The 18492-nt window shown below is 41.8% G+C and overlaps 1 protein-coding gene across 10 annotated transcripts in view; it reads right to left on the reverse strand.

Annotated features, from left to right (window-relative positions):
- LOC111964174 (serine/threonine-protein kinase MARK2) overlaps positions 1 to 16380 on the reverse strand; it is a 28969-nt gene extending 12589 nt beyond the window's left edge. For 6 of the 10 annotated variants that reach the window (XM_023987943.2, XM_023987937.2, XM_023987942.2 and 3 more), the window contains exons 1-5: positions 16277 to 16380; positions 14998 to 16177; positions 1268 to 1441; positions 840 to 893; positions 396 to 444 (exon numbers count right to left, since the gene is read on the reverse strand). In XM_023987943.2, coding sequence (XP_023843711.1) covers positions 396 to 444; positions 840 to 893; positions 1268 to 1441; positions 14998 to 15057 — 337 coding nt within the window. In that variant the 5' untranslated portion in view covers positions 15058 to 16177; positions 16277 to 16380. Of the gene's footprint in view, positions 1 to 395; positions 445 to 839; positions 894 to 1267; positions 1442 to 3108; positions 3131 to 14997; positions 16229 to 16276 lie in introns of those variants that run through there. The other 4 variants (XM_023987939.2, XM_023987935.2, XM_023987934.2 and 1 more) reach the window with 3 other exon arrangements.
- Between the last annotated feature and the right edge of the window lie 2112 nt (positions 16381 to 18492).

Genomic DNA, 18492 nt, shown 5'->3' on the forward strand with positions numbered 1-18492 from the left:
GAAAAAATGAAAAAGACAAGAAGGAAAAGAGCGGAAAGTTCAATCCAATCAAGACAACACTAAGGCTATATTTTGGCGATATGGCCAAAGTAGCGAAGTAAACTATAAAAATGGAAGTTACACACAACATATCACATTTAACAAACATTCAAATAACGTTATAGAAGGTAAAGTAAAAACCCAAACCGGTCCGTGCATCAATACTGTTAAAATACTGTACACCGCCCAGCCCTGGACAACACCAATCACAACATAACTGTCAATTTCTTAGTATATGCTCAATATTCTCAGAAAAGCATCTGCTCAAGAATAAGCAGGCAGAACACAAACATGTTCCTGTCATTTGGTTGGGGATTGATGAGAATCTTAAAAGGGGAGGGCAGCCCAAAGCTCACCGATATTTGGATGATTCAGCAACTTCATGATCCTCACTTCACGAAACAGCTATGGACAGGAGAACAAATAGACAAGACATTAACAGAGGATCAATCAGTTTATATCAAACCAGTTTATATCAAACAAAGTCAGTTTATTCTATATAATTTTTACTCGTATTCTCCAAAACTATATCTATGCGCAAATCACTGTGTGGGAGTCTTCATGCATATACTGTATATACTGAGGACAGTACTGGCACCACACCCAAACCCTCACCACAGGAAGTACTTGGGTCTAATTTCCTGTAATTACCGCCATATCCTGCCCTAAGCCCTTTGGAAGGAACTGCCATCTACATTGATTTCAGCGTAATTTTTTCTATTTCAGAAATAAAAACACACTATCCGAACACAAATCAAAACAACCACATGGCATTACACATAGCATCTACTTGCACTCACCTTTTGGAGACTGGAAGAGTTAAGCTGCGTTTTGTCAATGATTTTCACAGCCACCTTTAGGAGAAAAAAACAATGATGTTAGACATGAGTAGAACCGCAGACTTAGTATAAACCACCCATCAGTGGAAAGAGCTGGATGAAGACTTTCCCCCACTCTACTGCACTCTGTTTCATTTATCCATGTGCTGCCCCACTCCCAGCAACCACATCACATGGCACGTTGTTAGCATATTAAAGAACTGGCAGTTACATGTTCACAATCCACTGATCCATCCTCAAGAGATCAGAATGTTAGGGATATGGGTCAGGGATATGGGTGAAGTAGGATCCTTCACAATGATCAAACCACATCCAACAGAGGATCAAAACATCACAGTCAGTAAATCCAAAATGCTTGGACTTGTTTAGATCTCATGGTTTGTCCTCACCTCTTTCCCTGTGAGGACATGCCGGGCCAGTTTGACCTTGGCAAAGTTGCCCTTGCCAATGGTCTTTAGCAGCCGGTAGTTGCCAATGTGTGGCTGCTCGTCTGCCGTCGTGGGGACAGAATTCCGGCACCGCGGCATATTGGGACGCCCGCCTGCCTTGGACTCAGAGGGAGACTGAAAGAGGGGAACAAAGCATTCTCTTAGGCATACGCAACACCTCACTCACAAATCCAGACAATGTTTTTCAGAATCCCATTAAAGGCGAAAGAGCCTTGGTCTCAAGGATACCTCAGAAACACAACTGTGAGCATAACTTGATACTGGCCAATAATGTTGATCTGTCAATCTACATAGCCACCCCAGCTCTTAGCTAATGAGGCTTTTCCTGACACTGACTGAGGGTATTTGTCTCTGCTAGCAGCTCAAATCCACACTGACAAGCAAACAGGACAGAGGGAGAGAAAGTGTGAGGGGGGGAATGAAGAGTGACTCACAAGAAGATGAAAGAGCAGACGGAACAGAAGGAAGGGGGTGGGGTCTGATTGAGGGAGTAAAGGAGAGCAGGGGGAAAAAGGTGAAGGGTACCATATGCATGTGGGCAAAAGAGGTAGTTAAGAGTGTGGGAGCCCCGGAAAACAAGGAAGAGAAAGTGATGGGGGGGGGGGGTTTACATGTCTCTGCATTCACAAACACTGAATTGTACCCCATTTGCGCACTCCCTCCCCCTCTGTATGACTGACGTGTGTGATAAGGTTGTTACTTTGTGAGCATATGTAAGAGGACAGAAAAGCTATTGTTGACATGGCACAGTTCTATGTTGTGTGTGGTTTGTGCCACATGGACCTTAGTTTCCATGTTCTGGGCCCGAGGCATCCCTACTATTCTGCAATTTTACAATTAGAAAATAGGACAGATTCTTCTTAAGACCACAGGATTATTAATAAATTGACAGTTGACAAACAGGATTGTTGTGAAATAGAAGTCCAGTTCTGCTCCTCTCTAGTGGTCATATTCCAAGAGAAAACAAAAAGCAGGGGCTATGAGACAAATACAGTACGTCACATTTCCCAACAAGCCATGCTTTTACCTCCCTGTAAGAAAGAAAACAGCACTCCACATAAAAATAAAAATATGGAAAACAAATGCACCAATATCCGCAATTAAAAGATGTGCCGGCTTTGTAAATGTTATATTATGTAACGCCTGTATGTCTGTGTGTCGTGGCCCTCCCCAGCCAGTTTTCATAGAGGGATAAAGCAGAAGCTTGTTGAAAGTCTGCCGGTAGAACCAGCAGAGCCTAACGTCACCTAAACGCTCCCTCCCACACACACACACACACACACACACAAAAGCAGACTCTGGCATAAACACATGAGGAAGTGCCTCATCACCTCAATGGCTACATACAGAGCAGAACAGGGTAAACCAGACTACCATACAACAACTGGCAGTGTGGTGACCTCGTTTTCATTTTGTATTTGTCTTGGCACTGGCAGACATGGTTTAGCCATCCCTCTACAGTGGGCTTGTTGTGTGAGGGACAGGCACCAAGTGTCTACTGTACAATGTCAAAGAGGTGTCTTGCACCCAGCTGATCTGCGAAGGAGCTCTGCAGTTACTGAGAGCGTGTCAGCAATGCAGTCTGCAGTCCTCACAAACACAGCTTTGACCTTCAGCACAGTAGCCAGCACTTCAATCACACTCGCCGAGGTTGGCACACACTGGGACACAGATAGAAGCACATTGACAAAGATCAAACAAACATGCATAAATAAAAAGACGTGTTCAGAAATACAACATATCCTACAGACAAGACCGAACAGAGAGCAATGCAGACATACCGTCAGTCATGGGAAGCTCAGCTCCAGGGCTGACTGACAGCGAGAGACAGAGACAGGCTGAGGAGAGAGCAGCCAGGAGGAGCCTGAGAGACTGGAGGGTCTCATCACATATACATGTCTCTCTGTTCAGATCATGATCAGCCTCAGGTGGAGAGAGGGGCATGACAAGAACCACAAACACTTGAAGATGACACATTTGAAATTCATGTCTCTACAGAGCCGGTAGCATTAGAGCAAAACCTCACTGATCAGTGGGCTACCATTCTGTCAAAAGACTCATTCATCGATATGCACAAAACATCTACACATGCAAATGTAGTTGACCTGTTATTTTTATGCTTGAATTGGGACTTGTGGACTCCATCAAGTGCTAACAGTAGCTGATGTACTGACCAGACAGCTGGGTCGTTCCACCTCAAAAAGCACAAGAGTATTGACACACACCATCTGTGTTCTCAAATTGTTTCTATTAGAAACAGATAAGATTAGCATTCCTGCAACATTATTTTGTTGAAATATAATTTTATCTAATTAATTAACGTAATTGAATATACCACAATCAGCTATTTTAATTTCTAGGATTCTTATAATATTGAATAAATATAGTACCCAACATCCGATTTGGACCAAACTTTTTTTTCTAACAATGAGTTAGACATGAGGATTCCAAATAAATATCTAAAAGCCACCCACGGACCCCCATGCCAATCCCACCCCAACAATGAGTTTATAGTATCAGTTCTCTGACAAGTAGTATAGAGCTTTGTTTCTTCATCCTATGTAATGTGTTCTCTGTGATTTGTGATTTTTTTCTGTTCAGAGAAAGTCATTGAAGTTGTTGGATTTACGTCCCATTGTACATCCTGATATTACCAAGTTCTGACCACTATATGGTGCTGTTCCTGCTATTAGTTCATAATCTTAAGAATCTCCCACCTTCATTGTTAAAGGAATAGTTCACCCAAATGACTTTTTTTTTTATCCTGTAAGCTGTCTATGGACCAGAGGGGTATGCTACGAAGCAGTTTTGAGGAGTTAACTAGATAACTTTGGTCAACTGAGTTCCACTTGGGATATCCGGTCATTCGAAAGTTGCTCACCTTTTATCCAGGTAAATTTCTATGGCAACGAATCCTTCAGAACTAACCTGCTCCAGGGAAGGCTAACTCACAGTTAACTCCACTTACCCTAAATTAAATGAGAGCCACAAGTTGAGGACCAATTAAAATCAGACCACCCCCCCCCCTTGCAAATACTGCATCATCATCCTCTTCATTTGAGGAAGACTGATTAAATATTTTATTGATGAATTTTGTTGTGTGTTGAAAAATTACATTACACATTTACTAATGACAGAATGCATTAAAATTTACGCACAATAACACTTTTGTATGACTTAAATTATTTTATCAATAGGAGTTGGGAAAAAGGTGATTGTGCATTGATAAGCACACCAATGTCAGCATTAACGACAAGTAATAAAATAAACACCGAACTTTTAAAAGCCTATTTCACACCATAGCCTGCTGAATTAGCAACTTTCCTTTCATTTTTGATTTCGGCACAAATGAAAACATGGCATTGGCTCGCCCGTGGATGAATGTTTCAGCATTGTCTCAATGACTAGCCATGTGGGACATGCAGTTACAAGCCTGCTAGAGTTGGCAGCAGGCGGACGAGCAATATCCAGTCGTAGTACAGATGAAGCATGAGCTGGAATGTGAAGCTAACTAAAGCTGGTTAGCTTTAGAAAACCCAGAGTAGATCTTGCTTGATTCGTAGGATACCCCTCTGGCAGGGATTCCGTTACAAAAATGCAGTGCCGGACTTTTGATCAGCAGGCCTTTTATATTTACTGGACCCATATGCATTGGGTGCGTAACCTGATCAGGGATTCCACCCACAGTGCTCAGAATGACAGAAATCACATTTAGATTATGGTAATTCATCTTAACAAAACATGCAATGGCGTGTGTCCTTACCGAATTCCAAAGGGTAATTTAAAGATGTTATTATAACTGTCCACATTTAGTTTCTCAGCCAACAGGACAAGTACCAAACAGCAAAATAACTAGCCTAAGTTAATCTACACTGCTCAAAAAAATAAAAAGGGAACACTTAAACAACACAATGTAACTCCAAGTCAATCACACTTCTGTGAAATCAAACTGTCCACTTAGGAAGCAACACTGATTGACAATAAATTTCACATGCTGTTGTGCAAATGGAATAGACAACGGGTGAAATTATAGGCAAAGCAAGACACCCCCAATAAAGAGTGGTTCTGCAGGTGGTGACCACAGACCACTTCTCAGTTCCTATGCTTCCTGGGTGATGTTTTGGTCACTTTTGAATGCTGGCGGTGCTTTCACTCTAGTGGCAGCATGAGACGGAGTCTACAACCCACACAAGTGGCTCAGGTAGTGCAGCTCCAGGATGGCACATCAATGCGAGCTGTGGCAAGAAGGTTTGCTGTGTCTGTCAGCGTAGTGTCCAGAGCATGGAGGCGCTACCAGGAGACAGGCCAGTACATCAGGAGACGTGGAGGCCGTAGGAGGGCAACAACCCAGCAGCAGGACCGCTACTCCGCCTTGTGCAAGAGGAGCAGGAGGAGCACTGCCAGAGCCCTGCAAAATGACCTCCAGCAGGCCACAAATGTGCATGTGTCTGCTCAAACGGTCAGAAACAGACTCCATGAGGGTGGTATGAGGGCCCGACGTCCACAGTGGGGGTTGTGCTTACAGCCAACACCTGGCAGGACGTTTGGCATTGCCAGAGGACACCAAGATGGCAAATTCGCCACTGGCGCCCTGTGCTCTTCAAAGATGAAAGCAGGTTCACACTGAGCACATGTGACAGACGTGACAGAGTCTGGAGACGCCGTGGAGAACGTTCTGCTGCCTGCAACATCCTCCAGCATGACCGGTTTGGCGGTGGTCAGTCATGGTGTGGGGTGGCATTTCTTTGGGGGGCCGCACAGCCCTCCATGTGCTCGCCAGAGGTAGCCTGACTGCCATTAAGGTACCGAGATGAGATCCTCAGACCCCTTGCTGGTGCGGTTGGCCCTGGGTTCCTCCTAATGCAAGACAATGCTAGACCTCATGTGGCTGGAGTGTGTCAGCAGTTCCTGCAAGAGGAAGGCATTGATGCTATGGACTGGCCCGCCCGTTCCCCAGACCTGAATCCAATTGAGCACATCTGGGACATCATGTCTCGCTCCATCCACCAACGCCACGTTGCACCACAGACTGTCCAGGAGTTTTTGTTGTCAGCACATTCAACTATGTAAAGAAAAGTATTTAATAAGAATATTTCATTCATTCAGATCTAGGATGTGTTATTTTAGTGTTCCCTTTTTTTTTTGAGCAGTGTACTATCCCTCATAGTAGAAAAGTTTACCTATTCTATTGGTCAGCTTGTCGTTCTGAGCGAGATATAAAATCACCCATTCCAAACAGACTCTGGGACAGCTGTGGAACGATAGGTCCCAAATTCATTCAACCAGTTGGCCCTAGGCTACATCCAAAAAACAAACCACCATGTTTAGCTTAAAAAGTTAACATTTCTTCACATTAAAAACACTGCATGGAACACAAGGCAGTAAGCTACGCACAAATGTTCATTCCATAATGCAATTAATGGGAAAACACTTGTCAAAAGCACACCGCACATGCGAGTGGTTTCATGAGAAAATATCCATTAGAAATTGAGAAAGAGAGGAGATCTAAAGATGCAACAATTAACATTGGTTGCTAATATGATTAGGATTGTGCTTTTGGCTACTGGACAATGAAAGAAAGTTGATTTGAAAACCAATAGAATTAAATAAATAGGCTACTGGTTTCAATGGCATAAGGAAGACTTTAAAAAATAATTGTCTGCACGTTTGGTTGGATTTTGGCTAAGCTACTTTGAAGCAAGTCAAGACATGCCTCAATTATGAAGTAAAACGTTCAAGTTTCAAACAATTAAGTACACGTTTCAAAATGCATACTGACTCCAGCTCATCGCAAAGTGGTGTGAGACACACTGAAGCCTGCCTACTTACCTATGCACTTGAATTGCAAATAGGAAGCGTACTTTAAAGGTTGAGGGGAAAAATAATAATACCTAATCTTAAATATTGGCCATCAAAACTGTTTAACACGCAGTTGCATTTAAAATGTTGCACAATGATTGGGCTTATAAAAGCACGTTTCACTCCAGCTGCAACGAACGCGCTGTGTGATGAGCTGTAACAGCAGTTCTGGCGCTACACCGACTACTTGTTCCAGACAAAACCCGGCTACTACCGGCTAATGGAAACCCTGCCCTCTGGAATGACAGCAACCAATGCTTTGGTTGTTTACTTGGCTACCGTTTCAAATGCTAACTTTAAAAAAAATGCGTGTTAAATATCCAATGCAAGTCAATGGTACCGATATTTGCATTTTCACGCCCAAAACATCCAAACAGTGGCTAGGTAAACAAAACCAAAACATGGGCTGCTGTCATACCTGGTCCATAGACTGCTTACAGGGTAAGAAACCAATATGTAAATGGTGTAATTTGGGTGAAATATCCCTTTAACAATGGGCAGGGTTCTTAAAAAGAATCACCTTATAGCAGGAACACCACCATCTAATGGGCAGAACCTGGTAATATCAGGATGGGACATAAACCCAACTTCAATAAAAAAAAAACTATTAGATAAGATGAAGAAACAATACTTGCCAAACATAGATAACTGTTACTATATACTCATTGTTGGGGTGGGATTGGCATGGGGTGTGAGGGGTCCGTGGATGGCTTTTCACCACTTATTTGGATTCCTCATGTCTTACTCATTGTTTGAAAAAAAGTTTGTTCCAAATGGAATGTTAGGTAGGCTACTATAATTATTGGATATTATATTAATCCTATAAATTAAAAATGGCCAATTTGGGTGCAACCAATAGCTTAATTTCTCAGATCAAATTATATTTCAACAAAATAATGCTTTCGGAATGCTTATCTTATGTTTAACTACAGAAACAATTTCAGAACAATCTGAGATGGTGGGTGTCATGGCTTGCTGAAATGAATGACCCAGCTACCATTCACCTTAAGGAACCTTGTCAGTTCCTCTATGAAGAGACACTTCAGCCATGCTCTATGACACTGGTGTGGACAAAAGTTCAGATTCACCCTGATCAGTCAGGCTACAAATTCTGTCAAAAGAATCATCCACACATCGAAAAAAACATCCACATATGCAAAAAAGTTGACCTTCTACTCTCCATTAATGCTTGCAGTGGGACTTGTGTACTCAATGGTTGACAGTAGCATTAGCACTGACCAGCCTGCTACCACTCAGTAGGTTCCGGAACATTGTCACTTCCTCTATAAAGAACGACTTCAGCCATGCTCTATGACATGGGTGTCAAACTCTGGCCCGCGGGCCAAATTTGGCCCGTGGGGTAATTATATTTGGCCCGCGAGACAATACCAAATTACTACTAGAGCTGGCCCGCCGGTATTATACAGCGCATTCACCGCTAATACTACGAATCCCATAATGCTCTGCTGTTGTTTTCGCGRGCCAATCAGGACAGGACCCAGAAACGCCCTCTCCTCTGTGACAGTAGTCATAGCAACATAGACGCTACAACTGTCAGCGCGCTATCCCTTCCCAAAAATGGCGAAAAGAAAGGCAGAAAACAGGAGCTTTCTGGACAAGTGGGAGGCAGAATATCTGTTTACATATGTAAAAGACAAACCTGTTTGTCTTGTTTGTGGAGTCAACGTGGCTGTAAGTAAGGAGTACAACAATAGACGACACTATGAAACGAAACACCATGACAAATACAAGGACATGGACATGACTCAAAGGAGCCAGAAAGTAGAGGAGATGAAAAGAAGTTTGGTTTCACAACAGAATATGTTCAAAAAAGCCACATCACAAAGTGAGGCTGCTGTAAAGGCTAGTTATATAGTGGCAGCAGAGATCGCAAAATCAGCCCGGCCCTTTAATGAGGGAGAGTTCGTGAAAAAGTGCATGATGAAAGTTTGTGACCTCGTATGCCCAGAGAAAAAAGAAGCAAGCATTTTCAAACGTGAGCCTGAGCAGGAACACAGTAGCTGATCGCACATGTGATCTTGCCACCAATCTGTATGACCAGCTGATGGAAAAGGGAAAAGATTTCGTTGCGTTCTCCCTCGCTGTGGATGAGAGCTGCGACGCATCTGGAAAAAGTTTATTTTGGTATTTAAATCAGAAGGCTGCAAATAGAAAAGAGGTATACGATTTTTATTTAAATTTTATTTATTTAATAAATGAATGCCATTGATGTGTTTTTTCATTTGAAATTCGATTTTGCATGTCTCCACTATTAAATTATATATTGTATGGTAATAAGCGATGCTTGTTCCATATTCAATGTTAAAGCAAAACTTGTTTGGGTCCATATTAAAAGGTTAATTTGTTCAATGTTGGCCCGCGACTTTGTTCAGGTTTTACATTTGGCCCACTGGGTATTTGAGTTTGACACCCCTGCTCTATGACGACGGTGTAGACAGAGTTCAGAGTTCAAAATGTCAAATCTAATTTTATTGGTCACATACACATATTTAGCAGATGTAGTGAAATGCTTGTGTTCCTAGCTCCAACAGTGCAGTAGTATCTAAAAACGATTCACAACAATACAGGTCTGTGTCCCCCTCGTTACAGATTTCAAAGCATAAAGGGGTGTTGAGTTGATGGCTTGGATAGATGACCAAGAACATGATGTCTCATGCTAAAATAGGACACAGACACATGCAGCACGCACAGCCAGGCTCTCCAGAGAGCCAGACAGACCTGTTCGTCCCAATGCTGAAGACAAAGTATGTTGGGTTAATTTGAGGAAGTATTGCAATTACACCCCCCGCCAATTTTTTTTTTTTAAAGTCTGAAATGGCCGACAAAGACAAGGTCAGGCTCCTAGTGCAGATGAGACATGTCTGGGTTTGTCTGACGGAGGGAGCAGTAGTCCTGGTGAGAAAAGGCAGGGGAGGGAGCAGCCCGATGGACAAGAGCTGACATGCTCAGACAGCTGTGCCAGAGAATCGAAAGAAAAAAGGGGATGAAATGAGGGGAAAAAAGATTTTTTTTAAATAAATTTAAAAAAGGTCAAGGATTCCCCATGACTAAAGAAAAAACAACAGGAAGTATAACTTGGTGTTGAGTTTTAAGGAGAGGTTGGTTGTAGTTGTGCAACAAATGAGCAAATCAGTGTAGTAGTCTCTCTGTACCACACCCTTTATAAAACCACCCAAAACCTTTACCTTGTGTCAAATGACCTAATGCACTTCCTTCTCCCTCTTACTCACACACAGTGAAACAAGATGAATGTGCTCAGTAACTAGTACTGTAGTAACTCCGACCAGAATTTAACCTGAAAACCTTGACAGGATGTACACAAGTGTCTGCTCTGGTCACTCCACACATCAAATCAAAGTTTGTTGGCCGTGTACACATATGTTACAGCGTGCGTGTTACTAGCTCGTAACAGTGCAGTAAAATGTCAAACAAGTACACAAATAATAAAGAATCAAACTCGAAACAAGTACGTCAGAATTAATCCAACACTATCAGTAATTCAAATGCAATCTGTGTGAAATCATAGACCCATGAACTGGCTCTACCCATCTCCCTTGTCAACCAATCTCCATAGCCCAGCTTAACCCATCATTAACCCATGTATTGCCTTAGCCTTGCAGTCACTTTACATATAGAGTTGACAGTACGATTCAATCACTAAGACCGCACTCAACAAGCTGTATAAGGTCATAAGCAAACAAGGGAATGCTCGCTCAGAAGCGGTGCTCCTATTTCCCGGGGACTTTAATGCAGGAAAACTTAAATCCGTTTTAACTAATTCTACCAGCATGCCACATGTGCAACCAGAGGGGACGGGGGGGACGGGGAGATACATTTTATTTATTTATAATCAACTCTACCACCTTTACTCCACACATTGAGACAATTACAAAGCTCTCCCTCCATTTGGCTTCATCAATAAGTGCGTCGAAGACGTCATCCCCACAGTGACGGTGTGTACATATCCCAACCAGAATCCATGGATTACAGGCAACATCCGCACAGAGCTAAAGGCTAGAGCTGCTGCTTTCAAGGAGTGGGACAGTAATCCGGACACTTATAAGAAATCCCACCATGCCCTCCGACGAACCATCAAACAGGCAAAGCGTCAATACAGAATTAAACTTTTTACGCCCTGCTACTCACTGTTTATTATCTATGTCTATGCAGTCACCTTTAACCCTACCTACCTTGACTAACCTGTACACCTGCACATTGACTTGGTACCGGTACCACCTGTATATAGCCCCGTTATTATTTTATTGTGTTACTTTTCTTTTTACTTTGGTTTATTAGCAAATATTTTCTTACTTAAAAATATTATGTATTGTTGCCTAAGAGCTTGTAAGTAAGCACTTCACGGTAAGGTGAATACCTGTTGTATTCGGCAAATGACAAATAAAATTTGATCCTCTAAAACGTGGCCTGTTGCCACAACTGCACTCATGTTCTTTAACACTTCATTACATTCAACAATTGAGAACATAAAATTAGTTGGAGAAATTCGCAAGTTTGCTATGATAGGTTGAAAAAATGCTTTAGTGTTGCTAAGATCAGATGGAATAGCGCTTCTCTGACAAAGTAGTTGTGCTGTGGTCGTGTTTCCATGGCAACCTACTGCCTAAAGTACCCAAATAATGTTGACTCATCCTATACTTGTATGTGTCCAAATCATAAAATTGGGAAGAAAAAAAAAACACTTCAAGAACCAAACCTCAAACAGACTGTTTCAAAAATACTTGCTTTCCTCAGCGGATGATGTAATCCTCCTGAGGAGGATGAGCTGGCCAATCAACAGTATACTCGCATTTATATTTTTTATGACCAGTATATGCCCACACCATCCTGTTTTTGGTGTACACCCATACCATTCAAACACAGAAAAGCTGTTTAACATGCTTGGCCCACTTACCATTTTTTGGAATGAAAACTATTTAGCTCATATTGTAATTAATTATAGGTCATATTTCCACACAAAAAAATCTGTAAACACCGGACAGTTACTTAAAACCTATCCCTTACTCTGCCTCCCCAACCTTCTCATATACACAGAAACACACTCACTTCAGCCTGGCTGTCCCCTCACGTCTCTCACTCTCATCAAAATACTCAGAGCAAAGCATTCAATTCAGACTGAGCAATGCACAGTGAAACAAGCACACAAACACACTTTTAGAGCATCAGGAACCCTAGTTCTTTAACACATTTCACAGCAACTATCCGATGTATGCGACAATACAAATAGAGGCCTAAACAAGTGAACATTTCATTTCTTCTTTTTTTTTTTTTTTTTTTTTTTTAATAAGCCTACTAGATAATTATAAAGTGGGTGTCCACGCTGTATCCTGGTTTAAATTCTGAATTGTTTTAGCAAATGTTATGCTACCCTTCAAAAGGAAAACTATTTCTTGCCTGCTCCAAGAAAGAAGAAGAGAGGGTAAACAAAGTAAGACTGGCAGGGAGAGGGAGAAGAACTGGTAAATAAAGGAGGTGTGTGAGCCAGCTTGTCATTTATCTGGGTATTAATATCACACCATGGCTATTTCCAGTCAGGGTAGAGGCAGCAAGAACCACAAATAGACACCAACTGAGCTCTCCCTCCAGTCACCTCTTCCTCTCCATACTCTACTACTGTACACTTCTGTCAGAAGCATTTAACTCAAAAACATGACAGTAAAAACATCCTGAAATCAAAACACATGGCATAGTGGAACTATGGGGGAGAGAAATGTTCATTTTCTACCCACTGGGGCTCTGGTTTTGTAAATTCTAGGACAATACATTAAAAGGGATACTTCAGGAGTTTGGCAATGAAGCCCTTTAATCTACATCCCAAGAGTCAAATGAACTTGTGGATACCATTTGTATGTCTCTGCGTGCAGTTTTAAAGAATGATGCTAACTAGCGTTAGTGCAATTACTGAAAATGTATGGTAACTGCTAGCATGCTAGTAGATAACATAGACTTCCAGTCATTGCGCTAATGCTAGTTAGCATTGGCTCACAAAACTACCTCTGACTTCCTTTATACTGGATGCAGAGACATAAAAAATGTATCCATAAGTTCATCTGACTGTGGGGAAGTAGATAAAGGGCTTCATTGCCAAAATCCCAAAAGTATCCCTTTAACAAGGAATACTAAATGTAAATATACTTAGCTACTTAACTAAAAACCTGTCAACTTTTTCCTCAGAAAACAGCACAAGCTACAAAGCTGAGAAATAAAAGAAATACTGATGAATCCTTTCAGACAAGAAACCGAATCTACATTTCAAACAAAGCTGGAACAGTGTTGACAAGCTTTTAAAAATCAGCCCACCACCCTCATCCAACACCATCCCACCCCCTCCTATGTGAGCTATTAATACCTACAAGTATATGAGAGTGTGGTTAGGACATGACAAAGACCAGAGAGAAACCAAGATCACTAGGGGAATGGCTGGTAAAAACAAAGACACTGTTACATAAACCAGATAGGCCTATTGAATAGAACCTACAACCAAATGGAGAACTATTCTCTTCATCTTTCATTGATGATCAATCATGAACATGATAATGACATATCCAGAATGAGAAACACACAGGGAAACGTGTGCATACAAATAATGCTAATACGGACAAAATGAAGAAAAGGAGCACTCCCCTCGGCCTCCACACAACTCCTACACACCCAGCTCAACTGGAAATGCTGGTTTGAACTAACCGAGAAACTGGGGTAGGAAGAACATAGATTCGCCAGCTGGGCCCAGATCAACAGCAGTCTGTAGTCAAACAAGCTGGGCAGGGCATGGCTAAACCTCGCCAACTCCTTGCTTCAGACAAATTCAGTGGCTAACAAAACCTTGGAATTAGTAGCCTGTGCAAGTTAGGGAATTTTCACCACAATGACCATTATGGGATGCGTCAGCATCTCTGCTACCCATGTATAAGTATCAGCAATTTGTGATTTGTACAGACAATTGTCAGAATTTCATTAATGACTAAAACACTAATCTCACTAGAGAACCAGTCATCACTGCAAGCAAATGTGTTCCGGACTGAGTGGCTCCTCAAATGCGCTGAAGTCCGGTGTCCTCTACTTACACCTGATGTGAGCTATTCCTACTAAAGTATATTTAGAATGCCGTCAGACAATTTGTATGATGGAATGCCCATCATACAAGTGGCAATAGCTAGTTGGGCCTACAACTGTGTACTGACAGTGGATGATCTGTTGAAGACAGTCAGTCAAACAATGTTGGCAATAGAGCATTAAGATTCGAGATAACATCTATTAAATGTTAGAGATTACATCAGCTTAGCTCCTGTTGACAAAATGACAAGATTTGAAGAAGACAAGGAAAAGTGAGTTTGAAAAGCATTGGCATTTCCTACTGAGCTGTGTTATCCAATTCCATAAAACTTACAGCAACTAAAATGTGTCTATGGTTACAATTTGTCCTAGCCCTCCAAGTTACATGCCTAAAAGTTAGAGGGTTCTGATCATAGTTAGCTATCTAGTTATAAAAAGCCTTAGATTCTACTGCATGACCTCCTATCCACATAACTACAATGTGTAATTAGCTACCTATAACTATAACGTTAGATAGCTGGGGCCTAGGAAAAATAAATGTTTTTTTTTGTGGTTTAGGTTGGCTATAGTTTGGATGCCAACCGCCGTTAAACCCCATCGAAGAAGAATAAGTTGGCTATAGTATTTCTGGCTAAGGTTGGATAAATTGGCTAGCTGGATCTCTGAACTGGCCTACCGCCATTACATTAGCTGCCATCTAGCTTCTGCAGTTGGCTTACCTGGTTTGAAGAATGTTCAATTGTTAATAATGCCGTCCTGGTTACTGTCCGGGTTGACATCTTAAATTTCCGGGGGGGGTAACAACTTTACAGAATCTCAAAACTCGATGTTCATCTGTCCTCTGTTTGTTTTTGGGAGCTATCTTGTTTCTTTAGCTAACGTTAGCTAGCTAGCTTATCAAAACGTTTCTCATAAGTACCCTTGTCTAGCGGCTAGCTAGCTACGTGTCGAAGGCGTAAACTAGCTAGCTAGTTAGCAAGCTAAAGTTCTAGCTAGCTAACTAGCTAGCTAACCTACTAGCTGAAGTAGTTAATCGTCAGTAAAAAAAAATAGCTACCTATCAATAATATGTAAGTAGAGTTAAAAAGCAAAGTTCTCGATTCACACGTATCTGAATAAAGTAACGTTATCCCTGCATTCACAAGCTAGCTACAGTACCTAGCTAAGTTAACGTTACATTGGTGCGCCTATTCCACTCTCTGGATGTACAAAAGTGCTTCGCCAATAACACTGAGCTGTGCAGTGGGTACGATGAGCTGTCAAGTTATAGAGCTCTGTTAGTTAACGTTAAAGCGTTACCCAAAGCGAGGTTTGTTCCTACAAGTACGTTATACGGTAAAATCTAGTCCGGTGATTAGCAAACTTCTTCGGCTACAACGATATATAGCAACAGCCCGAACGTCCTCTTTGGATCAAGGAAAGTCAAACGCTAGTTACATAGCATGAACTATAATAAACAGTCAAACCTCAGCTGTAATGAGAATGAAAACATCATAATAGTTGACAATGCAGCTTGCTGATGTTAGCTAGCGTAGGCTAGTTACTCTTCACTGCACAGGTAAGAATCCGCGAGTTTAATGAGCAAAAAAACCAGCGCAACGTCCTGTGTTTTTCCTGACCAGCTAGCAACTAATGTTAGCTTTCTAGCTCCTCCGTCCGTCCGTCCGTCTTTAGCATTGCTAATAAAGTGTGAAATAGGTTGAAGCTAGCCATCTACACTAGCATGTTTCAAGATGAAAATAGCTAGATACAGCGACAAGTAATCAAGTTGATTCAGTTTGTCCCCCCCGCTCAAGTTGAGTATGATTGCTGCTGGGTCGCCGAATCTCGGGCGGACAAAAATTGGAGCTTAGCCCAGGTTTCGACGGCGTCTGCGCTGATTATTTTACAGCCGGCCACCTAAAAACAAACAATCTTGCGTTAATAAATGAAATACTATAGCTAGCCTAAACATTTTCCGCAAGATCAGATAGGTGTAAGCAATATGGTGGTGCCTACCAGATGGCTAGGTGGAGTTTATTTTTTACACTCATCCGATGATTCTTTCAGATCTACTATAATGTGTGGATGTAACGTTAGAGATGCCTGGTTTGACTTCATGTTGGACTAGCCACAAGTTTTATGTTCATCTATTTCTACACTAGAAGTAGTGGGTTCATCTCAATAGTCTTAAGTGAAACCCTTTCCTCGTTTCCTCAGTCATTTCTTCGGTCACTTCCTTCACTACTTGTATAAAAAAGGCATTGTCTTACCAATTTTTCCCCAATTTTTTCACATCAGTGCGGATTAAGTAAATGAGAGGAGTAAAATAAACTAACAAGAAAACATTAGCCTGGGAACCAGTCTGTTTATGCTAACATTCCACCCCTTCCTCCATGTGTTATATGCCAAACTAGTCCAATATGTACTGTGTAGGGGTAGGCTAACCTACTCCTTTAATGTCCAAGGCCTTTTTCATTACAATATGTTATGTTCAGAGGTAAACTGGCTCTGGAAGCCAAAACAGTCAATCTAAACGTGAATCAATTCTCAAATATGATACGGTCCAAGAAACAAAAGGCCCTCTACTTTCATATCACATTAAATTAATTTTACAAATGCAAAATATACACTAACTGTTTTAACAGTTGTGGCCATACGTATTTTTCCGTTACAACACTTTTCGGGCGTCCCTCCCTCACATACAGGTGTTTGGAGATCCTAATTAGAACAGGTGGGTGCCTCTCTCTTCCGTAAACAAGCCGCAACAAGGAAGTATGGCCGTGTGGAAATTGTGTTAAAAAGGTGTATCGTAATTGTACATTTTGTTTTTGAAAATTATTTCTCGATTATAAGAACGTAAAGTTCCCAAGATTTCCAAACCATATTGCAAGTCGTCAAAATCAAATCAAATGTATTTATATAGCCCTTCGTACATCAGCTGATATCTCAAAGTGCTGTACAGAAACCCAGCCTAAAACCCCAAACAGCAAGCAATGCAGGTGTAGAAGCACGGTGGCTAGGAAAAACTCCCTAGAAAGGCCAAAACCAAAGAAACTACCGAGAGGAACCAGGCTATGAGGGGTGGCCAGTCCTCTTCTGGCTGTGCCGGGTGGAGATTATAACAGAACATGGCCAAGATGTTCAAATGTTCATAAATGACCAGCATGGTCAAATAATAATAATCACAGTAGTTGCGAGGGTGCAGCAAGTCAGCACCTCAGGAGTAAATGTCAGTTGCGTTTCATAGCCGATCATTAAGAGTATCTCTAAGAGTATCTCTACCGCTCCTGCTGTCTCTAGAGAGTTGAAAGAGGGTGCAGCAAGTCAGCACCTCAGAGTAAATGTCAGTTGGCTTTTCATAGCCGATCATTAAGAGTATCTCTACCCTCCTGCTGTCTCTAGAGAGTTGAAAGAGGGTGCAGCAAGTCAGCACCTCAGGAGTAAATGTCAGTTGGCTTTTCATAGCCGATCATTAAGAGTATCTCTACCGCTCCTGCTTCTCTAGAGAGTTGAAAACAGCAGGTCTGGGACAGGTAGCACGTCCGGTGAACAGGTCAGGTTCCATACCGCAGGCAGAAACAGTTGAAACTGGCAGCAGCAGCAGACGCCAGGTGGACTGGGACAGCAAGAGTCATCATGCCAGGTAGTCCTGAGGCATGTCCTAGGCTCAGGTCCTCCGAGAAGAGAAAGAAGAGAGAAATTAGAGAGAGCATACTAAATTCACACAGTACACCGGATAAGACAGGAGAAGTACTCCAGATATAACAAACTGACCCTAGCCCCCCGACACATAAACTACTGCCAGCATAAATACTGGGAGCTGAGACAGGAGGGTCAGGAGACACTGTGCCCCATCCGATGATACCACCGGACAGGGCCAAACAGGAAGGATATAACCCCACCCACTTTGTCAAAGCACAGCCCCCACAGCACAAGTCGTCAAACTGATTCTAAATTATTTTCACACATTTCCTCTCATACACAGAGAGTAGAGAGAGAGCATAAACAGTGTTATTCATAATGAGGGATGACATTTTTTTATTTATTTCACCTTTATTTAACCAGCGTAAGCCAGTTGAGAACAAGTTCTCATTTACACTGCGACACTGGCCAAGATAAAGCAAAGCAGTGTGAAACAAACAACAACACAGAGTTACACATGGAATAAACAAATGTACAGTCAATAACACAATAGAGAAGTCTATATACAGTGTGTGCAAATGAAGTAAGAT

The sequence above is a fragment of the Salvelinus sp. IW2-2015 genome, linkage group LG5 (genome assembly GCF_002910315.2).
Source record: "Salvelinus sp. IW2-2015 linkage group LG5, ASM291031v2, whole genome shotgun sequence".
In the NCBI taxonomy this organism is placed as follows: Eukaryota; Metazoa; Chordata; class Actinopteri; order Salmoniformes; family Salmonidae; genus Salvelinus; species Salvelinus sp. IW2-2015.